We start from the raw sequence: 25960 nt of genomic DNA on the forward strand, positions 1-25960 counted from the left end.
AAAAACGGTTCATTTGCATATTATTAATTAAAACTATAAGTGGTGGAAAAAGTACTAAATTTTTGAAGTAAAAGTAATAATGCTGTAGTGTAGAAATACTCTGTTACAAAGTTTTAAAAGGTAATCAAAAGGTACTTGAGTTAGAGTTCAAAAGTATTGGCATCAAAATATACTTAAAGTATCGGCAGTAAAAGTACTCATTGTGCAGAATTGTTCAAGACGTAGGCCTATTCAAATATTTTTTAAATAGCAGATCTACAAGCTCACAATGCGTCGCATTGCCATGCATTGTGAGCTTGTAGATCTGATATTTTCAAAAGGCCGAAATATATATATATATATATATATATATATATATATATATATATATATATATATATATATATATATATATATATATGGCTGATGTGGTTAATGTATGTTTTGTAATAATAATCTAAATCTACAAAGTAACTAGTAACTAAAGTTTCCATGTAATTGTAATGGAGTAAAAGTACAATATTTGCCTCTGAGATGGAGTAGAAGTACAAGGGCTGAAATGGGAAATACTCCAGTAAAGTAAAAATACCTCAAAAGTGTTATTTAAATACAGTACTTGAGTAAATGCACTTAGTTACTTTACGCCACTGAAATTAAGCATTTAAACGAAGCTATACAACAAAATTATGTTTCTGTGTAAAAAAAATAACCTGGCACTTAGAAGTGCTCTAAGAATAAACATGAATAATTATAATCTTATTTTGAAGGCAACCGGAAACCTTATTGTTGCTCAAAAAGCAGAAGTCTTGTTGTTAGCGGAACACTTTGTTTTCTTCTTCTGCTTCCCTGAGTCTGATGTAAGCCTTGATGAGACCGTCATATAGTCTTGTCTGATCTTCAACATAGTGTTTGCATTTTTTTCTTTTTTGCTCCGTACATCTACATAAAGGTTCATATTTCAAATATAAAGTGTTTCCCTCATGTCCACAGATGTTATAAGTATGTACGGGCTCTCTTTAATACCCGTATTTTCCTTATTGTTCAATAAAAAGCATTTTTATTTGATCGACGGCCATTTTCTTATAGAGTTATAATGTATTAGAGTGCAATACACCTCCCAACCGATAGGGTCACGTAGTTGAAAGTGAATCGAGATAAATGGCTACCAATCGGATTAAAAGGCTTTTTATTAAATAATACAGAACATACGGGTACTTCTGAGGGCCCGTACATAATTATAACATCTGTGGTCACGAGGTCACAACTTTATATTTGAAATATGAAGGTAAAAATGTGATGAATGGAGCAAACACAGAGAAAGAGCAAACACTATGTTGAAGATCATCCAAGACTATCATCACGACAGACCGTCTTGTTCTCAAAGGCTCCTCCCTGAGTGTACCGTTATAAAACACCACGCCGCCTACTGGTGTGGAGGAGTCATGCATTGACTGGTCAGAATGAATGAATCTGAATTAGAGGTGTAACGATATAGTAACTGCATCGAAACATCGTTTAGAATTTTCAACGATCTACTATATCGATATGCAAACAGCAAAGTATCGTATCGTTTGACTTTGTATCGTGTCGAATCGTTTATCAATGCAAATAATCAATGTTATCAATACTAAGTACTTTTAAGAAGAAAAAAGAGAAAAGAGGGGTTTAGGCTACATCCAGTATCCAGGTATTTATTTTTCACACAGAATTTTTGGGTAAATAAATAGTTACTATATCGATTTTAAATCATTAATCTGAATGTTTCTAAACAAACAGTTTCTTTTAGAATAGTGTTGTGTTCATAGACCAATTGTTTGATGTTAGTTAAAAGCACCCAGCCGCTAGAGGGTGGTAGAGTGCAAGAAGTGAGGAGAAGTGAATGTGCTGTTCTGAGTAAAGATAAGGTCCCCTGAATACCTCTATGTGAATACCTTGTCCTTGTGATTGTGTCTTTGCATTAACATAACAAATAGATCAGTGGTTCTCTTCATGTCAAAGGACCCCCACATTGATATGTATTTGGCCACGGACCCCCATCTAAAAATGTTCTGTGCCAGGGAGGGACCCCCAGAAGAGTAAAAGAAACTAAACAAAACAATTGAAAATCCCACTTTGTGAATTAATGTTGTAGATAAACTTTCCTCTTGCTTTTAGTTCTATTCTCCTCCATATGGTTCTATTCTCCTCCATATGGTTCTATTCTCCTCCATATGGTTCTATTCTCCACCATATGGTTCTATTCTCCACCATATGGTTCTATTCTCCTCCATATGGTTCTATTCTCCTCCATATGGTTCTATTCTCCACCATATGGTTCTATTCTCCACCATATGGTTCTATTCTCCACCATATGGTTCTATTCTCCACCATATGGTTCTATTCTCCACCATGGTTCATGTCATTCTGCTCAGACATTAAACAAGTATTTAATGTTTTCAATACAGTGTCGTTATTTAATGTTTTAATTTGACATTCTTCTGGATGTTTTATTGTGATTATTTTAGTTTACTGTGTTTTATGTTGCTTTTATATGTCTGTCATGTTGTCACTGGTCATCCTCGTCACTCAGGCTTTTTAAAAACTACAAATTAGAAATTACGAAATGCATTTTCAGAAATCAAATTTTCAGAAATTTGAATTAATCAGAGAGAGAGATGAAGCAGGGACCCCTTAGCTGAGAGAGAGAGATGAAGCAGGGACCCCTTAGCTGAGAGAGAGAGATGAAGCAGGGACCCCTTAGCTGAGAGAGAGATGAAGCAGGGACCCCTTAGCTGAGAGACAGATGAAGCAGGGACCCCTTAGCTGAGAGAGAGATGAAGCAGGGACCCCTTAGCTGAGAGATAGATGAAGCAGGGACCCCTTAGCTGAGAGAAAGAGATGAAGCAGGGACCCCTTAGCTGAGAGACAGATGAAGCAGGGACCCCTTAGCTGAGAGAGAGATGAAGCAGGGACCCCTTAGCTGAGAGAGAGATGAAGCAGGGACCCCTTAGCTGAGAGACAGATGAAGCAGGGACCCCTTAGCTGAGAGATAGATGAAGCAGGGACCCTGCTTCATCTGCTCTAGCCTGTGTCTTCCATGAGGAAGAAGCCCAACAAATCCACGGTGAGGCCTTTAGGAGGACCATTCAAGCAAGACGCAAAGGGAGCCTGCAGTACCACCACGGGCCAAGACACCATCACACCAGAATGAAATGTTTGGAGCGGGGGAGTCTAGTGCAACGCTCAGGTCCTGACGGAGGAGGAGCCCGGCCAGGAGGCCATCCACAGAGCCTAGTCCCTCCACGTACCAGAGCCTCTCCTCTCCCCCATTCTTGGCAGAGTAGTTCTGGACAAGCGTATTGAGTGGCCCTGTCTTTCGTAAGTCGGGGCTTGATCAACCCTGGCTGGGTTTTTTTTTAAGTTATGGTTTCTTCCATCATAAAGAGTGTTTCAATAAATGTATTTATTTCTTGTACATGATTGGTTGACTCCATTCAGTATTGTGATTAGCTAGCAAGACACCGCCCACTTCACACAGGGTGTGATTTTTCCGTTATGCTGGGGTTCAAGTGGTTAATGTAAAAAAAACACAAAGATTTTGGCGGCCCCCCGTAGTAACTCTGAGGACCCACTAGAGGTCCCGGACCCCTTGTTGAAGACCCCGGCAGCAAATTGAACCAGAGTGTGTCGGACTCTGTTCATTTCAACTCATTTGGTGTTTAAAGGAGTATTTCACCACAAAAAAAATAATCTATCATTCTTTGGCTATTTTAAAAAAATCATGAAAATGTGTGCAACTCTTTGAATAAATTATATATTTTTAAAGGGAACAAATCTTTGCTTCTGGGGGGTCCCTGGAACAACATATTTTGAGATGGGGGTCCACGGCCAAATACAGATCATTTTGGGGGTCCTTGACATGAAAAGGTTTGAGAACCACTGATATAGAAATTAGTTTTTTGTTTATGTTAGGATTTAGAAGACATTTGTAGAATCCACCCAGAAGAGAAGATTTGAGTTACAAATGTTCGTTCTTTTAATATATATTAAAAGATTTGCCTAAAATGTCCATGATAAAAAAAAAAAACAGCAGATCTACAAGCTCATAGTGCGGCACTCGGTGCCGCACTATGAGCGTGTAGATCTGCTGTTTTTTAATAGCCAAAGAAATCTAAAAAGTGACACAAATGCGTTCCCGGTCTTAATGACGGTGACATAGAGTAATGTCTAAAACACAGTGTCGTATGTTAAATACATTCATTTATTCAGGGTTTTTAAAAACAAATCTCATATAATAATACAGTTATCATCTCATCTTTCTGTCTGTAGAATGAGGCCTCCAGTAGAACAATAATATAACGTTGTTTTTTTCTCTTTAAAACCTAGAAAAATGTGTTTTCACTGTGATACAGATCAATAGAAACTTATAGTTCACCCATCAGCGGACCGGTAGGACACACAAAGGAGACTCTCTGTGTCTTTTACCGGAACCACTGCCGGTCATCAAATAATTGTCTTAGGAATGAGACACAAACAAAAACAATATCAATGAATTCAAGTCTCCATGGGGTCACTAATACATAGAAAAAAATTTTTGGGTGAACTATCCCTTTAAAGTTATACTATGTTAACTTTCATCAGTGACTGATCATGCTTTTATTTTCTTGAACAGATTATTATGACAAAAAGGTCCCAGTGGTTCATAAATAGCGTTGTTGTTCATAAGGCTCTCATTGACTTCTATGCATTCATTCCATGGAAGGTATGTCAATGACACTATATGTCCCACTGTTAATTAACTCTCTCAGTGCCAATGAAATAAAACAGATATGTTCATACTGTGCCAGCAATTTGATTTATTTATTTTAAAGTAAAAAAAAAGTGCTCAGGAGCCAAGATACAGCCTTTTTCAGTAATAAGTTAAACAAGAAGTGAATAGAGCAGCAAACCTTCAGCTCACGATATCTTGGGTTCTGAACATTCTTTTCCAAAAACTAAAAAAATGGTTTAATTTTTTTTTTGTTCTTGGCACTGAGGGCATTCAGAAAAAACTTGGCATTTTGTGGCACTGAGAGAGTTAATCCTCTAAGATCTGTGTCATTACTTGTAGATCTGCTATTTTAGAAAAATCATGAAAATTTGTGCAAGTCTTTGAATATATATATATATATTTCAAAGCGAACATTTGTAACTCAAATCTTTGCTTCTGGGGGGGGGGGGGGGGTCCCTGGAACAACATATTTTGAGATGGGGGGTCTGTGGTAGCCTGGCTCCAGACCATAGACCCCGCCCCTCTGGTCTGGTGTCATAACGTCAGCCTATGGCTTTTCACGGTCGAAGAAAAAAAACGTCCAATGAGAGTGGGAGGTGGGGGTGTGGTCTAACGACAAGCCAATCAGCGAATATCTGCTAAAACAAGCTGTGAGATGACGTCAGATGTAGGCGGATCCGGCGGATCTCTTGTGATTGGTTTAGGGAATATGGAATCCCCTCCCCCCTTGTAATCTACATATAGGTAGAATACATATCACCTCGACATGAAAAAGTTTGAGAACCACTGATATTATAGCAACAAACGTTTTTTCAGAAAACTGTTGTAGAATCACCCAGAAGCAAAGATTTGAGTAAAAATGTTCGCTTAAAGGGTAAGACCACTTTGGTAGAGGTTTGGGTTGTGTAGTTACCTTGCCATGATGTAACTCCAAAGGTGGGCAAGAAATCAAAAATAATTGCTCCATTGATTAGAAATTGATAATTCAAAATATGCTCCTCATTGACTTACATTGTACGGTAAAACAGCTCTCAAAGTCACTCTTTTAGCACATAAACGAACGCAAGAATAGCTGATTCAGACAATATAGAACATCACCAAACCCAGTACTGTTTGTTTTTTTAATAAAAATGTCAACTTCCTGTTGATTTTACTATTTGAAGATCTGGTCCAGTCCAGGTTTTCTACTTATTAAAAATGGCAAAATCTACAGGAAGTTGACATTTTTATTTAAAAAAAAACAGTACTGGGTTTGGTGATGTTCTATATTGTCTGAATCAACTTTGTTTGCGTTTGTTTATGTGCTAAAAGAGTGACTTTGAGAGCTGTTTTACCGTAAAATGTAAGTCAATGAGGAGCATATTTTGAATTATCAATTTCTAATCAATGGAGCAATTATTTTTGATTTCTTGCCCACCTTTGGAGTTACATCATGGCAAGGTAACTACACAACCCAAACCTCTACCAAAGTGGTCTTGCCCTTTAAAAAATATATATATATTCAATGATTTGCTAAATAAAAATAGCAGATCTACAACAGATCTACAAGCTCATAGTGCGGCACTCGGTGGTGTTCTCATCTGCTCACCGAGTTTTCAGGCGCCTTGGAGTTTTCAGCAGGAAAAAAATAAACATCTTGGTCGACACGACCCCTTGATTTTAAAGGGGTAGTTCACCCCAAAATGACTTTTTTTTCCTATCGATTAATAATCACCCCATGGAGTGATTCTGGTAGGAGACACAAAGAGTCTCCTTTGTGTCTCCTACCGGAGCCGCTGCCTACCGCTCAACAAAATTAATGATTGGCTTTAGGAATGAATAAAAGTCTCCATGAGATGACTAATTGATAGAAAAAAGTGTTTTTTTTTTGGGGTGAACTATCCCTTTAGGGTGGTATGTCCTCATAGATCAGTGGCTCTGTGCTCCACACACATCCTGGTGGTATGTCCTCATAGATCAGTGGCTCTGTGCTCCACACACATCCTGGTGGTATGTCCTCATAGATCAGTGACTCTGTGCTCCACACACATCCTGGTGGTATGTCCTCATAGATCAGTGGCTCTGTGCTCCACACACATCCTGGTGGTAGGTCCTCAGCATGTCCAGCTGAGCAGAGCGGATCAGGATGTGAGGTCTGAGGGAGGTCAGGGTGGAGCAGGCTTCTTCTGGACTCACTCTGTGGAGCTGAGAGAGGAGAGGAGAGGAGAGGAGAGGAGAGGAGAGGAGAGGAGAGGAGAGGAGAGGAGAGGAGAGGAGAGGGGGAGAGGAGAGGAGAGGGGGAGAGGAGAGGAGGAGAGGAGAGGAGAGGAGAGGAGAGGAGAGGAGAGGAGAGGAGAGGAGAGGAGAGGAGAGGAGAGGAGAGGAGAGGAAAAGTAAATAAAAACTAAGCTATGAAGAGTGACTAAAACTATGACTAAATATACTGACAATTTTGTCAACAAATAAACAGCCTTATATGTTATGGAGGGACCAATCTGGGAACCCATCACCAAATGAAAAGGAAAAACAGCGCCCTCTGCTGTTTTTTACTCTCTCACTTGCCTCTGGGAGAGGCTATATGGTGGACATACTGTTAGTGGGAATGAAAACATAGTGGCACCACCGGAAGTGAAAGGCTGAAGGCAGACCAAAACCCCGGTTTCCTTGCGCACGGGCCGTGCGCAAGGAAACCGAGGTTTTTGGCCTGCCTTCAGCCTTTCACTTCCGGTGGTGTGACTATGTTTTCATTCCCACTAACAGTATGTCTACACGGAACACTAACACCACTTCTCCCAGAGAACATGGAGGGTTTTGGTTATAAGCCCACTTGTTTCTATGATGAAACAGCAAGTTAAAGGGGTAGTTCACCCCCCAAATAACTTTTTTTCTATTGATTACTCACCCCATGGAGCCTTGAATTCATGGATATTTTTTTGTTTTTGTCGCATTCCTTCCTTTATTATTTGATTATAATAAATTTAGCCCCATTGATTCCGGTAGGAGACACAAATGCCTTTGTGTCTCCTACCGGAATCAATGGGGACAAATTTATTATAATCAAATTATTGGCTTAGGAATGTGACAAAAACAAAAAAATATCTATGAATTCAAGGCTCCAGATGGTCAGTAATCAATAGAAAAAAAGTTATTTTGGGGGTGAACTACCCCTTTAAAATGTCAATATCTTTCCGTGGCTGTCTGCTCCGAGGACACTATTGTTAAATGAGTTTTGTTTTTGTTTTTAGTGGGAAGACAGTAAATCCCAAAGACAGTAAATCCCGCCCACTACATTTGATTGGGTAAAGCGCGGCCTGCTTCCTGATCTGAAGGCACGCCCACTTGTAGGTCAATGCGTACACGTTATGACGAACCCCCCCCGACGGATTCAAGCGGAGAGCAGAATCTGTTCTTGAGAGATTATGGAGGGACTTCTAGTGGAGAGGAGATCCAGTAGAACAAGTGGTTTCCCTCATATCTGGAAACTAGCTCATGTCCTTCCACTACATAAAGGTGGAGATAAACTAGACCTCAATAATTAGACACACATTTCTTGCCAAAATCTTGGAATCTCTCGTAAACTCTCTCAGCTTAAATCATTTCTCTCACACTTCTCCATTTTAAATGTAAATCAATCTGTCAATCAGAGTAACGTCCGTTACTCTGGTCACCAACAACCTTTTAACTGCTCTGGACTATAAACTGCCCTCTTTGTGGACTTATCTAAAGCTTTTGACCAGTGTAAATTACATCGACTGAAACTATGAGGAAAAACGTTTGTCGACGACCTTTTTTCACTGACCAAAACTAAATATAAACTAAGCTATGATGACTAAAACTATGACGAAATATAGGGACAATTTCATCAACAAATAAAAACCAGACTAAACTGTTAGTGAGGATCTAGTGGAGAAGAGATCCAGTAGAACTAAAAGACTAACTATGTTTTGGTTGCGATCGGGTGTTGCGCTCTGAAAATAGCAGATCTACAAGCTCACAATGCGTCGCGCTGCGACACGTTGTGAGCTTGTAGATCTGCTATGTTCAGCATGCAACCAAGTGCAAAATCAGTCATTACCATCAAGGTACCGCCAAAATACATCCTAGTTCCGGCCAGTCTCCATGGGTGTCCCCCAAGGCTCAATCTTAGACCCCGTCCTTTTTACGTTATATATCAATTAGGGCTGGGACTCGATAAAAAAAAAATCTAATTAATTAAATTGCAATTAATCGCATTTTAATCGCATATCAATATTTGACCTGAGAACAGTGAAAAGCAAATTTTTCAAATGGATTTTGGCATACGTCTTTAAGTACATCTACTCAAGAACTGTACTTAAGTACAATTTTGAGGTAAGTGCACTTGACTCTCGAGTATTTCCAATTTCTAATACTTTTACTTCTACTCCAGTAACTCCACTACATCTCAGAGGCAAATATTGTACTTTTTACTCCACTACAATTATTTGAAAACTTTAGTTACTAGTTACTTTGTAGATTTCGATTATTATTATAAAACATTACAGTAACCATGTGAAAATAGCAGATCTACAAGCGCAATGCATTGTGAGCTTGTAGATCTGCTATTTTCCACCACTGGAGGCTGGTAGAGTGTGTTGTTGTTACTGTTGTTTTATAGTAGTTTAATTAATTATTAATAAAAATCGCGCACATGTGATCCGCACCGCATCGTGGAATATTATAATATAATTTCTGCTCTAAATGACTGCCATGCCCATCTTTATGCTGACGACACAGGCATATGTTGTGTTACTGACTCAGCCCAGCTTGCCAATAGGAAGCTGCAGCTCGCGTTCAATGCTCTCCAGGAGGCCCTGGTTGAGCTCAGGCTTGTTCTGAATGCAAGTAGGACTAAGTTCATGGTATTCATAAGGGCTAGAACCACCAACCCTAACAATTTAGCCATAATCTCTTCAAGTGGCTCTACAATTGAGAGGGTCTCTGAATATAAGTACCTTGGCATCTGGCTTGATGAGAAATGATCATTTAAATATCACATTCAAAATCTGGTCACCAAACTAAGACAAAACAAAATGGTTTTCTCTACAGGAACAAAGCTTTCCTGCATCCTGTAAAAAAAAAACAATTATTGAAGCCACTTTTCTTTCTGTTTTAGATGATGGGGACATTATTCATAGCATTGCTGCTCCATCTATTTTAAAGCACCTCGACAGTGTGTACCACTCTGCCTTAAAGGAGAGATCCAGTCATTTTAGGTGTTTGCTTTGATGTGTCGCTATTCACTCACCAACATACCAAGGGCAGTTGACTTTTTTCATAGAAGCCCCTGTTGTCCATTGTGGAGACCCCTTCCACTGGCATAATGGAGAAATGTGGATAAACGAAAATCGCCTATTTTAGCAGCTCCAAAGTTTTTTTTCCCCCACTAATCCTCATTATGCAGTGTCCTGACACTCAAACATGCACTGAATGTCCCTTATGAGCTGCCGTTCATGCAGAACGACATGGAGCTGGTTGCTTGTTTCTCTCACAGAATCTGGCAACACCGAAGACTAGCTTCCAATGACTGAAACTCTCCTTTAAGATGGGTAACTGGTGACAGTGATGCAGTGTTGCTGCTCATTTAGGATGTGCTTGCACTGTATTTTAATGAGGTGACGCGCACGTCTCTTAACACCTACACTACAGGTCACACAATGGACCACTGATACGCATCTATAGGCTCATTCCTATGTTAACACATTAACCGCCAAGAACGTAGTCCTACGGTCCGTTAAATCCAACTGTTAACCCATTGAGACCTGGAACTGTCTCATTTTTAGATTTGAGCAAAAAAGCATTATTTTACACTTTGGGCTATTCAAAAATAGCAGATATACAAGCTCATAGCGCGGCACCGAGTGCCGCGCTACGAGCTTGTAGATCTGCTATTTTAGAAAATTCGTGAAAATTCGTGAAAATCTTTGAAAATATATATTTTTAAAGCGAACATTTTTAACTCAAATCTTTGCTTCTGGGGGGTTCCTGGAACAAAATATTTTGATGGGGGTCCGCGGCCAAATACATATCATTTTGGGGGGTCCTTGACATGAAAAAGTTTGAGAACCACTGATATAGAAACATTACGTTTTTCAGAAAACTGTTGAGATTTAGGAGACATGTAGAATCGGCTTCAGGTCTCAATGGGTTAAAGGAGAATTTTGGACTAAAGTTTTCTTACCTTTTCTATGACGTTATGATATCTTAGGATGAATGGTACAGTAGAAAAATTTCATAACTCCACCCCTGAGCCGCCACAGCTTAAAAGGTGCGCGGTTAGGCCTTAGGTTAGATCACATATTTTAATAGCCTTTTTTTATTTATTTTTTTGGTGAGATCTGACGTTCATAGTGACAGAACACTGTCCCAAAAAAAAAAATAATAAAAAAAAAAAACAGAAGTCTCGCTAGACGAGATTGAAATCTCGAGATTTCAATCTCGTCTAGCGAGACTTCTGTTTTTTTTTTTGGCTGCATAGTGTTCTGTCACTATGAACGTCAGATCTCACCAAATTTTTTTTTTTAAAAAGCTATTTAAATATGTGATCTAACCTAAGGCCTATCCGCGCACCTTTTAAGCTGTGGCGGCTCAGGGGTGGAGTTATGAAAATGTTCTACTGTACCATTCATCCTAAGATATCATAAGGTCATAGAAAAGGTAAGAAAACTTTAGTCCAAAATTCTCCTTTAAGCGCCGAGACCGTAGCCCTGCGGTCCACGGTCTTTTCGCGCTAAAAATTTCCAGGTGCACTTTCGGATTTTTTTTTATCCACTTCCGTTTCCGGTTTGATGACCGGAAACAGAATTATTTGGGATCCGGTTTTGACGATCACGTCCGCCCTCGTTCTACAGACGAAACTGAAACTCAATTCTCTTCCTGTAGTTTTTTCTCCTCGCATATCACTGTTTAACGTAATCCGCTCTAACTACAACATGGATGCCCCGTTTGACACGTGGTTTTCACTGGGAGATACAGTGAGATCTCGCCGATGTAAACAGACAGTGTACGGCTCAATCTTAAGGATTTTAACAAGATCTATGGCGACATGAAAAAAACAAAAAAACAACAATAACACCTTGGCACCGGTGAGTACATTATGAGATTAACCTCTGGCGGTCGATGTGTTAATGTACCTGGTGTGAGTCGGGAGTCTTTGTAAACTTTGTTGAAGAGCGAATTTAAAGTAGTTTTAAATCTATGCGTGTGCTCCTGGTCAAACAGGTTCCTGCACGCCGTGCAAAGCCGTCCCATGAGCATTGCACCCCCTGCAGTTATAGTGTACTCTCAGTCTATGGGAATCAAGGGCCCAGCATCCAGCTTTGAAATTGAGTCTATATAGGAAGTGACAGTTCATATGAATGGCCTGTAGGTTCACTGTTTTACCCCTGCTGGTGTCAGAAAGAATTTTTCTCCATTCCAGCGGATGGGTTTTTGACGAACTTTAGACTTAATTTTCTTACCCTAATAAACATCTTCCTATAATTTGAGTAACCTCTGTCTGTCTTGGGTGCATGTCTTGGGTTGTCTGTGCCCGATCAAACTGCGCATGCGTCGCATCCAATCCAGCCGCGACACACGCTGGCTCTGTGTGTGCGTGTGCGCGCACGAGACGACTCGCGCTAAACTGTGTGTGTGTGTGTGTGCGCGAGTGTCGCGCCTGTGTGTGTGTGCGCGGGGGTTCCGCGACGGGGGGGGGGGTGCCCGTGGGGAGGGGTGACCAGGGGAGATGGGGGGGGGGGGGGGGAGAAAACCGCGCGACAGGACGTGCAATAACCCCAAGTTTGCAACTACTTTCGCCTGCGCCCTTCACCGGGTATGGTCTAGTTGTCATAAATACTATATGCTTCCAGTCTCTAGTTTAAAGTCTTCTTTCAATCATCATGACGTGTGTTTTGGTAAATTATGGTTCCATTTTAATCTAAAATTGCCGATGAAGTAGGGAATGCTCTAGGAGGGGCCGGATGATTTGATTGACAAGCTACACAACCAATAGCATTCATTTCCGGTTGCTTAGGATATGACGCCATATAGAAAGATGGCGGATTTGAAATCGCTGAAAAATAGTCTTCATTTACGGTCTGTAGAAACCAACGGCGTCACTCTGTCCATTCTTTTTACTGTCTATGATGGAACGCAGGCTTATCCTCTCTCTCTCTCTGAGGGGCGTGAGAGGCACTAGAATCTGTTTATTTTCAAAGCCATCTCAGGAATGCTCCCCCCTTATATCTGTGCCTTGTTGGATCAGAACCCTATAATAATAATAAACTTTATTTATAGTACCCACCAGACTCGCTCAAGTGACTTCCTGACGCTCAAGGTTCCATTTACTCATACAGAGCTATAAGGCAAGGCAGCATTCTCTCTGTTAGAGCTCCATCTGCCTGGAATGAGCTCCAGAAATCCCTAAAAATCAGATCTCTGCCTTTAGTTAGGGAATTTTAGCAGGATGTTTGGACCATCTGTGAAAACATTTACTACCAATAGCTTTCTTCACCGATGTGTTCTTATAGGTGTCTAGAATCACCTCTCAATTAATGCAAACCCAAATCCTTGTGGAAAATCCTGGAGAGCCAATCAAAGTTAAGGAGCCCAGAGGGCTTGGGTGAAAAATATGAAAAAATAAATCAAAGTCTAAAATGAACTGGTGAGGTGTCTAACGAGGGGTTTTCAGGGATGCTGAATCCATTCCAGCCATTATTTGTGTGTAAAAATGTCTCTCTGGCCATATAATATTGGTATATTGGTTATTGTTAAGCTGTAATGTACAGCACAGTGTATAATAAATGGTAGGGGATTGGAGTGTTGTTGAATTCATTCTATTCTGAAAAATAAAATAAGAAAATATTGCTAAACACCTGATAAGAGTGTACAGCTACTGTGCACATGCTCAGTGGGATACACTGTCTGCATGTGGGGACCTAAGGAGCCCCGAGGGCTTGGGTGAAAACAATGAAAAGTCTAAAAGGTGATTTAAACGCTTGTTTCAACCAGTGGCTTATATATAGAGTACATATACTAACTAACCTTTATTCATTAGGTACCTAATAAAGGTTAGTTAGTGCATGGGGCATGTATAGATGTATATAGGTATAGGTATATAGGGTACATATTATTACCTTGATAAGGTAGGCAGCCACCATGGTAGCCCTACAGGAGGTACAGTATGTATATAAGGTACATATTATTACCTTGATAAGGTAGGCAGCCACCATGGTAGCGCTACAGGAGGTACAGTATGTATATAAGGTACATATTATTACCTTGATAAGGTAAGCAGCCACCATGGTAGCCCTACAGGAGGTACAGTATGTATATAAGGTACATATTATTACCTTGATAAGGTAGGCAGCCACCATGGTAGCGCTACAGGAGGTACAGTATGTATATAAGGTACATATTATTACCTTGATAAGGTAAGCAGCCACCATGGTAGCCCTACAGGAGGTACAGTATGTACAGGGTACATATTATTACCTTGATAAGGTAAGCAGCCACCATGGTAGCCCTATAGGAGGTACAGTATGTACAGGGTACATATTATTACCTTGATAAGGTAAGCAGCCACCATGGTAGCGCTGCGGGAGCGTCCAGCCTTACAGTGAACGTAGACACTGGACCCCTCGTCTCTGAGACGCAGGGTAAACTCCACCCCTCTGTGGAGGTCCGCTAGACTGGGGACCCCCGTCAGGTCCACCGTACTGAGGACCATCTGCTCCACCCCGGCTGTCTGCCACTCCTACAAGACACACAGAACAACACATTAAACACACCCTAACACTAACCCACTCCTATAGACACACAGAACACCACATTAAACACAGCCTAACACTAACCCACTCCTATAGACACACAGAACAACACATTAAACACACCCTAACACTAACCCACTCCTATAGACACACAGAGCAACACATTAAACACACCCTAACACTAACCCACTCCTATAGACACACAGAACAACACATTAAACACACCCTAACACTAACCCACTCCTATAGACACACAGAACAACACATTAAACACACCCTAACCCTAACCCACTCCTATAGACACACAGAGCAACACATTAAACACACCCTAACCCACTCCTACAGACACACAGAGCAACACATTAAACACACCCTAACCCACTCCTACAGACAAACAGTGTAAAAATGTCTCTCTGGCCATATAATATTGGTATATTGGTTATCGTTAAGCTGTAATGTAAAGCACAGTGTACAAGTAAGACGCGCGAACGCGGTAAGCGAACGCAAAAAAAGAAAAAAAAGAATGAAAAAAAATATTGAAAAAAAAGTAACCAATAATTTTTTTTTTTTTTTTTTTTAAATCTGCGTTAAAAGGAGCATCTTAGAAAAATACAAATTCACAAAAAAAAAACTTGGAATGTTTTTGAACAATTCAACAAAGTGTTTGAAGTGCCTGTTTCACCCACTTCCGGGGGGCGGAGCCAAAATCCGAGCCCGATGTATTTGTTCGTAGACCCCCACTTAGGGGGGGTAGAAAAAGTTTGGGAGCGATTCGGGCACTTTTCATTTAACATGGGGTTTCAATGGGGAGTTTTTAGGAGCCTTCTCCGGGGCGTGGCTTCCGGGGGAAGGGGCGGGCTTAAACGCAACCTTGACAGGTGTGTTCAGTTTTCAAAGACCTTTCATTTGATGTATGGTACGTCTAAATTGGACATTTACTTATCTCAGAGGAGCTGCACACAGGCAGTGCACACAGAGATACAGACAGAGATACAGAGACACAACCCAAGCAGGGTTACATAGTAAGCTCCACTTGGTCGGAGGCGCGGCTTCGCCGCGCCTCCTCCCGCGTTCGCAATAATAAATGGTAGGGGATTGGAGTGTTGTTGAATTCATTCTATTCTGAAAAATAATGGAAATGAGTTTTCCGGAGGGAGGGGTTTACCAGGCTACTACAGACACACGTTCTGAACATAATGACATGTGATCTAACTATAATAAAGAAAGAGAATGGTTCTGAACATAATGACATATGATCTAACTATAATAAAGAAAGATAATGGTTCTGAACATAATGACATGTGATCTAACTATAATAAAGAAAGAGAATGGTTCTGAACATAATGACATGTGATCTAACTATAATAAAGAAAGAGAATGGTTCTGAACATAATGACATATGATCTAACTATAATAAAGAAAGATAATGGTTCTGAACATAATGACATATGTTCTAACTATAATAAAGAAAGAGAATGGTTCTGAACATAATGACATATGTTCTACCTATAATAAAGAAAGAGAATGGTTCTGAACATAATGACATATGATCTAACTATAATAAAGAAAGAGAATGGTTCTGAACATAATGACATATGATCTACCTATAATAAAGAAAGATAATGGTTCTGAACATAATGACATATGATCTAACTATAATAAAGAAAGAGAATGGTTCTGAACATAATGACATATGATCTAACTATAATAAAGAAAGAGAATGGTTCTGAACATAATGACATATGATCTACCTATAATAAAGAAAGATAATGGTTCTGAACATAATGACATGTGATCTAACTATAATAAAGAAAGATAATGGTTCTGAACATAATGACATATGATCTAACTATAATAAAGAAAGAGAATGGTTCTGAACATAATGACATATGATCTACCTATAATAAAGAAAGATAATGGTTCTGAACATAATGACATGTGATCTAACTATAATAAAGAAAGATAATGGTTCTGAACATAATGACATATGATATAACTATAATAAAGAAAGATAATGGTTCTGAACATAATGACATGTGATCTAACTATAATAAAGAAAGATAATGGTTCTGAACATAATGACATATGATCTAACTATAATAAAGAAAGAGAATGGTTCTGAACATAATGACATATGATCTACCTATAATAAAGAAAGATAATGGTTCTGAACATAATGACATGTGATCTAACTATAATAAAGAAAGATAATGGTTCTGAACATAATGACATATGATATAACTATAATAAAGAAAGATAATGGTTCTGAACATAATGACATATGATCTAACTATAATAAAGAAAGATAATGGTTCTGAACATAATGACATGTGATCTAACTATAATAAAGAAAGAGAATGGTTCTGAACATAATGACATGTGATCTAACTATAATAAAGAAAGAGAATGGTTCTGAACATAATGACATATGATCTAACTATAATAAAGAAAGATAATAGTTCTGAACATAATGACATGATCTAACTATAATAAAGAAAGATAATGGTTCTGAACATAATGACATATGATCTACTATAATAAAGAAAGAGAATGGTTCTGAACATAATGACATATGATCTAACTATAATAAAGAAAGATAATGGTTCTGAACATAATGACATGTGATCTAACTATAATAAAGAAAGATAATGGTTCTGAACATAATGACATATGATCTAACTATAATAAAGAAAGATAATAGTTCTGAACATAATGACATATGATCTAACTATAATAAAGAAAGAGAATGGTTCTGAACATAATGACATGTGATCTAACTATAATAAAGAAAGAGAATGGTTCTGAACATAATGACATGATCTAACTATAATAAAGAAAGATAATGGTTCTGAACATAATGACATATGATATAACTATAATAAAGAAAGATAATGGTTCTGAACATAATGACATATGATCTATCTATAATAAAGAAAGATAATGGTTCTGAACATAATGACATATGATCTAACTATAATAAAGATAATGGTTCTGAACATAATGACATGATCTAACTATAATAAAGAAAGATAATAGTTCTGAACATAATGACATGTGATCTAACTATAATAAAGAAAGAGAATGGTTCTGAACATAATGACATGATCTAACTATAATAAAGAAAGATAATGGTTCTGAACATAATGACATATGATATAACTATAATAAAGAAAGATAATGGTTCTGAACATAATGACATATGATCTAACTATAATAAAGAAAGATAATGGTTCTGAACATAATGACATATGATCTATCTATAATAAAGAAAGATAATGGTTCTGAACATAATGACATATGATCTAACTATAATAAAGATAATGGTTCTGAACATAATGACATATGATCTAACTATAATAAAGAAAGAGAATGGTTCTGAACATAATGACATATGATCTAACTATAATAAAGAAAGAGAATGGTTCTGAACATAATGACATATGTTCTAACTATAATAAAGAAAGAGAATGGTTCTGAACATAATGACATATGATCTAACTATAATAAAGAAAGAGAATGGTTCTGAACATAATGACATATGATCTAACTATAATAAAGAAAGAGAATGGTTCTGAACATAATGACATATGATCTAACTATAATAAAGAAAGAGAATGGTTCTGAACATAATGACATATGTTCTAACTATAATAAAGAAAGTTAATGGTTCTGAACATAATGACGGTGAACATTTCACATCCAACTATTCAATTCAATCTTTATTTCAGACCCGAGTGAGATCAAAACTATAACATATAAACTATATATACAAATAAATACACCTCATCCAGTAATAAACATCTCTCAGTCTGCTGACAGGTCATTGTCTGGACTACAATACAAATGTCCACTGAGCTTGTAGATCAGATATTTTCAACAAACAGACTGATGTAAAGGGGGAAAAGGAGGGGACCAAGTACAGACCCCTGGGGGACTCCTGTCACCTGGTATAGTGTATAAGTGGTTCATAATAATAATAATAATAATCTACTCACTGTGACAGAGTTGCAGAAATACTTGGTCTCATATTCTTCATTCATGGTGACGACTCCTCTGACATTCTCCTGTTCCACCAACTACACACACACACACACACACACACACACACACAATTTTAAGGTCCGATTTACTCAAGTACAGTACTTAAGTACAATTTTGAGGTATTTTTACTTTACTGAAGTATTTCCAATTTCCTGTACTTTTACTTCCACTACATCTCAGAGGCAAATATTGTCCTTTTACTCCACTACAATTATTTGATAACTTTAGTTACTAGTTACTTTGTACTAAAATTACTAAATACCCGTTTAGTCATAGTTCTAAATGAATGAATAAATTAGTACCTGTTTAGTCATGGATTTAAATAAATGAATAAATTAGAACCTGTTTAGTCATGGATCTGAATGAATGAACAAATGAATAAATTAGTACCTGTTTAGTCATGGATCTAAATAAATGAATAAATGAGTACTTGTTTAGTCATGGATCTAAATGAATGAATGAATAAATTAGTACCTGTTTAGTCATGGATCTAAATGAATAAATTAGTACCTGTTTAGTCATGGATCTAAATGAATAAATGAATAAATTAGTACCTGTTTAGTCATGGATCTAAATGAATAAATGAATAAATTAGTACCTGTTTAGTCATGGATCTAAATGAATAAATGAATAAATGAGTACCTGTTTAGTCATGGATCTGAAGGGTAGAGCTCCTAACAGAACTGTGTCGTCTATTCTGTTAAACCAGCGTCTAGACGAGACCTTCTCCATCAGAACGTTGTAGGTCAGAGTGGGATAGAAGAAGAGCCTCGCTGCTGCTGATGATAACATGATTATACCTGTAGAATATAATACATATATATTATAATATACAATAAACCTTCTCCATCAGTAGTAGGTCAGACTGTGGTAGAACATGGTGTTCCTTTTGTCACTAAAACTATGAGGAAAATGTTTATTAAAAGGGTCTACACCATGAAAATCACTTTTTTCTTGGTTTTTTGTATTTTTTGGGGTCCCCAGTGTCTCTTGTACCCCAAAAAATGTTTTTTTTTTAAATTCAGTCATTCCTTCTCATTTCATGGATTTCCAGAATGGGCGTGTCTGAACAGGCGATCTCAGAATGGCAATGTTTATGAGGTCATAAACATTTTTGATGGCAAACCCAATGTTAAATGAAAAGTGCCCGAATCGCTCCGAAACTTTTTCTACCCCCCCTAAGTGGGGGTCTACGAACAAATACTTCGGGCTCGGATTTTGGCTCCGCCCCCCGGAAGTGGGTGAAACAGGCACCTCAAACACTTGGTGGAATTGTTCAAAAATGTTCAAAGTGCTTTTTTTTCGATTTTGTATTTTTCTTAGATGCTTCTTTTTATGCAGAATTTTTCCATTTTTTTTTTTTTTTTTTTATATATTTTTTTATTAACAGAATTTTTTATTAACAGAATTGCTCAGTAGCCCCCCCCTGCCCAAGAGGACGTTTTGGTATTGCAGCTGAAAGTGCTGTATAAGCCAGAGACAATTGACTTGGGATGAGTATATCTGAGTGATGATTTAGGCTCAAACCTTTTGAAAAAGGTTTGAGGGACATACGCCATATGATATTAAATATCAAATATATTTTTTAAATTCACGGTGTAGCTCCTTTAAAGAGGTGGTGTCATGGTTTTGCACTTTTTCTGTTTTTCATGTCTATGAGGTTGATAGAACTTCATTAAGCCCCCTGGTGGTGTTTTTATGGTGTTTTATGTCTTCTCTGACTATTTTGAGTTTCTTCCTGGAGGCTGAAACCTTGAGGGTCAAACGTGCCAATAGAAAAACAGCGCTTTAGTGACACAGTAGAAATATACCCTCCCCCTCATTATCATAACACAACAGGTGTGGGCATGAGGAGGAGGAGGGACTAGGACAGGTGGGTGGTGCTAAGGTGGTGGAGGAGGTGCTAAGGTGAGAACCAGGTATACTTAATGAACTGGAGGCGTGTCCACATAAAAACATCATTTTAACACTTTCTGTACACTTTTTTTAAAACAAATCTTCCTCCTAGTATAACCATAATACCTGATGACTATGTTTTAGGGGGGGGGGGGGGGGTCACTGAAAATCACAGCACCCGTCTTTAACTTTTGTCACTGACTAAACTAAATGTAAACTCACTAATTTTAACCACTTTATCCATATCTGGCTGTTAAAAAATACCAGATATACAAGCTCACTGTGAGCTTGTATATCTGATATTTTTGAACATAATAGAAAAATAATCAGAAATGTTTGGAAACCTCAATTTAACTAATAATATATGTTTTTACATAACAAATCATCTCTTCTGGGGGTCCTTGGCTCTAAACATACAGATGGGGGTCCTTGGCTCTAAACATACAGATGGGGGTCCTCACTTGGCTAACGTAATGATGCAAAAAGAAATGCAGATAGAACAGGTTCTCTATCTGTTAGGCAACATTACTGTAAACTAAGAAATGCTGTGACTAAATTGAATAATTACAAAAAAAGGGAATATTATAGGCTTAAAATAAATGATGCTAAGAATGATGGAAAGAAGCTGTGGAGAACGCTGAATAGCATAATGGGAAGGAATCCAAACATGCATACCTCCTTCATAGAGACAGAAGGTTCATTTATCACAAAGCCATATGAAATTGCTAACTATTTTAATAATTATTTTATAAATAAGGTTGATAAGTTGAGGAATATGATGTGTACAACGAATAACAACGCGTCACATGACATCATTAAAGACGGTATCATGAAGGGAAAGGAGTGCATGTTTGGATTTCACCAGGTTGTGGAAGAAAACATAGAAAAAATGCTGTTACATTTATCTGATGACAAACCTCCAGGTACAGACAATCTTGACTGCAAACTACTCAGAATTGCTGCTAAATATATTTCCAAGCCCTTATGTCACATATTCAATAAATGCCTAGAGTATGGTGTTTGCCCAGAGATTTGGAAGGAAGCTAAGGTCATTCCACTGCCCAAGGACAAAAGATCCACCTTCGCTGGTCCAAACAGTCGCCCTATTAGTCTTCTTCCAGTGCTGAGTAAGATTTTTGAAAAAATTGTGTATGTTCAGATTCAAGACTATCTCTCAAGTAATGGTCTAATAACAAGCTGCCAACATGCATATAGACAAGGGCACTCCACAAGTACAGCAATGGCACAAATAACGGATGATTGGCTAAAGAGCATGGATGACAGAAGGCTGGTAGGGGCGGTACTGTTAGACTTCAGTGCTGCTTTCGATGTTATTGATCATGCTTTACTGTTGGGAAAACTTAAATGCTATGGTTTTAATTCTGTTGCTCTGGCCTGGATGGAGAGTTACCTGTCAAAGAGAAAGCAGAGGGTGTATTTTAATGGAAGTTTTTCTGACAGTAAGGAGATGCAGTGCGGGGTTCCTCAAGGAAGTTCCTTAGGTCCTCTTTTATTTTCGATATTCACTAATGACCTACCTTTGGCATTAAATAAATCTAGTGTGGTTATGTACGCGGATGACTCAACCATGTACAGTACAGCATCTACAGTAGGTGAGTTAAATGATATACTCAATGCTGAAATTAAATCGGTAGCGGATTGGGTCGAAGAGAACAAATTAGCACTGAACATTGCTAAAACCAAATGCATGGTGTTTGGATCTAGACATATATTGAAAAGTGATCCTCAATTGTGCCTATCACTTGCCGGGAAGCCAGTGGAACAGGTGAAGGAGGCTAAACTGCTTGGAATTGTATTAGATCCTAAACTAAATTGGACAAAGCAAATTGATAATATAGTAACTAAAATGGGAAGGAGCATCGCTATAACCAGGAAATGTTCCAAGTATATTACATTAAAAACTCTGAAAGTAGTAACTCAAGCTTTAGTCTTGTCACACCTTGAGTACTGCCCAGTTGTTTGGTCATCCGCTACAAAGAAAGACATACAGAAATTGCAAACAGCTCAAAACAAAGCTGCCAGATTAGCTCTCCAGTGCTCAAAGCGCACACATGTAGTAGAAATGCACAGAAATCTATCATGGCTTACTGTTGAGAATAGATTACATTCACGCACTCTCACATTTTTCAGAAATGTTTTAACTGACCAAAAACCCCAGTATTTCTTTGACCAGGTAGGATACAGAAGAGATGAACATACCCATATGACTAGACAAGCCAGTTCAGGTGATATGGTAACACTTAAACCAAGAACAGATCTTCTCAAAGCTTCTACTATCTATAGAGCTGTAATAGGATGGAACTCATTGCCTAAGTACATAATTAATACAAACACAAAATTCACCTTTAAGAAAAAGTTAAAAGAACACCTGATGAAAACCTGATGAAAACATGCCTGTACTAATCCCCAGACACACAAAGTTTAATGTGTAATAAGTGATTTAGTTATAGCTTTAATTGTACTACTTGATTGTACTTTTTTTATTTTTATTTTTTTTCTATTTTTATTTAGATTATAGTGATTGTAAAATTGATGTAAGGAATGTTTCTGTTAAAATGTTTGTCTGTGTCGGACCCCAGGAAGACTAGCTTTTGTCATGGCAAAAGCTAATGGGGATCCTAATAAAACAAAACAAACAAAACAAAACAAAAACTAAACATATAGATGGGGGTCCTCACTAAACATATAGATGGGGGTCCTCACTAAACATATAGATGGGGGTCCTCACTAAACATATAGATGGGGGTCCTCACTAAACATACAGATGGGGGTCCTCACTAAACATACAGATGGGGGTCCTCACTAAACATATAGATGGGGGTCCTCACTAAACATATAGATGGGGGTCCTCACTAAACATACAGATGGGGGTCCTCACTAAACATACAGATGGGGGTCCTCACTAAACATATAGATGGGGGTCCTCACTAAACATATAGATGGGGGTCCTCACTAAACATACAGATGGGGGTCCTCACTAAACATACAGATGGGGGTCCTCACTAAACATACAGATGGGGGTCCTCACTAAACATATAGATGGGGGTCCTCACTAAACATACAGATGGGGGTCCTCACTAAACATACAGATGGGGGTCCTCACTAAACATATAGATGGGGGTCCTCACTAAACATATAGATGGGGGTCCTCACTAAAGGTCCAAATACATCCTTGACATGAAAACCTTTGAGATCTACAGCTGTATAAACATCAGCTGTTTGAAAATAGCAGATCTACAAGATCTTTGAGACATTTTAAGAACACAAACCTTGTATGGGGGTCCTTGGGGGTCCCTGTGGGTCCTTGGGGGTCCCTGGGGGTCTCTGGGAGTCCCTGTGAGTCTCTGGGGCTCCTTAGGGGTCCCTGGGGGTCTCTGGGGGTCCCTGGGGGTCTCTGTGGGTCCCTGGGGGTCCCTGGGGGTCTCTGGCACAAACCAGTGTTCAGATGGAGGTTCTTGACATGAAGAAGTTTCAGAAACACTTATTATTTAGTTTAAATCAAACCTCACACATTATGATGAAGATACTACAACTAACTACCCTAAATAAGATGAAATAAAACTATACTATAACTAACTACCTATTTCACTAACTAAAACACTAACTAATTAACTCAGTAAAACACTATAAACTAACTAACTCAACATTCTAAGTCAAACTGCTCTCCTTGCTTCTTGTTTTCTCCTGCTTCCAAGGTCCAGCCTCCTTCATCCCATAGCCCGGCGGGACGGTTGCACTGTAATTGGCTGGCCACTCGATGGTTGTCAGGGCAACGACAACAACCGACGCTCGTCTGGTTTTCGTATACAAGGTTGCCATGACAACCACACTAGCCAATCACAGAGCGGCTTACCGTCCCACCGGTCGATGGGATCATCTGGAAGTCACTCTTCTTCGTTCGTTTTCTTTACTTTCTGGCTGTCTGGACGCATCAGTGGCGCGTTGCTGCCCTCTACAGGTTGTTTTGGGGATAATGTGATTTGTAAAAGCACAACTAAACTAAACAAAAAAGTAAAAACTAAAACTAAAACTAAAGAACCCCAAAAAGCTCCAGAAATATTGAAAACATATATATATATATATAAATAATAGTGAAAATAGCAGATCTACAAGCTCTCATCTGGTCACACCGTTTTGACTTGACATGTTTGTGTTGATTGATTGATTGAATAGTTTATTTAGAAGGTTGCAGAGAAAAAGCACATGGATGGAAGTAGAGTTTACAAAACAAGGTCAACTAAAATGGATCGCTCATTAAAGCCACAAATGAGATCCTCCACGTAGGAGACATTAAAAAACAAACAGATAAACGCTACTATGCATAACATCATATAAACAGTTTAAAGGTAAGAACAAAAAAATATATATATATATATATATATATATGTGGGGGGGGGGGGGGGGCAGCCTCCTGAAGATATTCTTAGGGGACGTTTTGAAAGTGAGTAGGGTTTTACACTCCTTTACTCCTCTAGGTAGGGTATTCCACATTTTTGTTGCATAGCATGAGAACGAGTTCATTCCCTTGTTTGTGCCAAATCTGGGTTGGACGTGATCGGTGCTTTTTGATTGATTGATTGAATATTTTATTAGGCAAAACAAAATTAAACAGCACAATTACATTTACAATACTTTGTCTAACAGGTCCGTTCATGAAAGTCCTTGCGGACTTGTTTCCAATGAGGGCCTTGGTATTCAATTCTTAGACATATATAGTGGCACCACAGTTCAATATCAATACAATAATACAAAAACACTATGTACAACAAGGGGGGGGAAAAAACAATGTACAAGAAAGAGTGCGCTGCCTCTGGTGTTGTGATTGTGGCCTTCATATATATTTATATATATATATATATATATATATATATATATATACAATATATATATATATATATATATATATATATATATATATATATATATATATATATATATATATATATATATATATATGAAACAAAAAAGGGACTCCTGCACATCCAAAAAACCCAGTTGGAGGTGCAAGTCTAGTCAGCAGGTATAAAAAGGGATGGACCTTCAAGGAAAGGACTGCACACTCCAGGGAACAGAGATGGACAACTTACTGCATTAAATATTTTATTAGCACGACGCGTTTCGCTATACAAAAAGATATTTTTTTTGGTATAAAAGTGTAAAAAGTCAGTCTGAAATGTATACATTAGAAGATTTGCAAAAATGTTCAACATTTTTCCAAAATCGTAGATCTACAAGCTCATAGTGTGGCCCGAAGTGACGCACTATGAGCTTGTAAATCTGCTATTTTTGAATAGCCAAAGTATAAAATGACACAGATCCTTTTCCGGTTTTAATGAGGAGTTGGTGAGACACACAGCACAAAGCTGATCCCTAATGCTGCGTGCCTCAGCTGTGTGTGTGTGTGTGTGTGTGTGTGTGTGTGTGTGTGTGTGTGTGTGTGTGTGTGTGTGTGTGTGTGCGTGCGCGTGCGCGTGCGTGCGCGTGCGTTTTCTTGTGATTAGTGGAGGGTAAAGACAGTTCCAGGGAC

The 25960-nt window shown here is 38.4% G+C and overlaps 1 protein-coding gene across 1 annotated transcript; it reads right to left on the bottom strand.

Moving 5' to 3' along the window:
- Positions 1-6283: 6283 nt before the first annotated feature.
- LOC308083036 (phosphatidylglycerophosphatase and protein-tyrosine phosphatase 1-like) lies at positions 6284-24055 on the bottom strand. The gene is made up of 5 exons (XM_080425142.1): positions 23703-24055; positions 19159-19316; positions 18471-18551; positions 14271-14462; positions 6284-6913 (listed from the first exon to the last, which is right to left on the bottom strand). Exons 2-5 carry the CDS (start codon positions 19306-19308, stop codon positions 6782-6784), a joined length of 555 nt encoding a protein of 184 aa, XP_080281268.1. The 5' UTR covers positions 19309-19316; positions 23703-24055; the 3' UTR covers positions 6284-6781.
- Between the last annotated feature and the right edge of the window lie 1905 nt (positions 24056-25960).

This window comes from Gymnoscopelus braueri, assembly GCF_963280865.1.
Source record: "Gymnoscopelus braueri genome assembly, chromosome: 1".
NCBI classification, from domain to species: domain Eukaryota; kingdom Metazoa; phylum Chordata; class Actinopteri; order Myctophiformes; family Myctophidae; genus Gymnoscopelus; species Gymnoscopelus braueri.

Excerpts from the sequence above, each read along its gene's own strand:
- LOC308083036 (XM_080425142.1), bottom strand. The coding sequence starts at position 19,308 with ATGTTATCATCAGCAGCAGCGAGGCTCTTCTTCTATCCCACTCTGACC. Across the intron at positions 18,552-19,158 it reads TCAGATCCATGACTAAACAG|TTGGTGGAACAGGAGAATGT; the intron begins GTACTCATTTAT and ends GTGTGTGTGTAG. Across the intron at positions 14,463-18,470 it reads ATTTCTGCAACTCTGTCACA|GAGTGGCAGACAGCCGGGGT; the intron begins GTGAGTAGATTA and ends TGTGTCTTGTAG.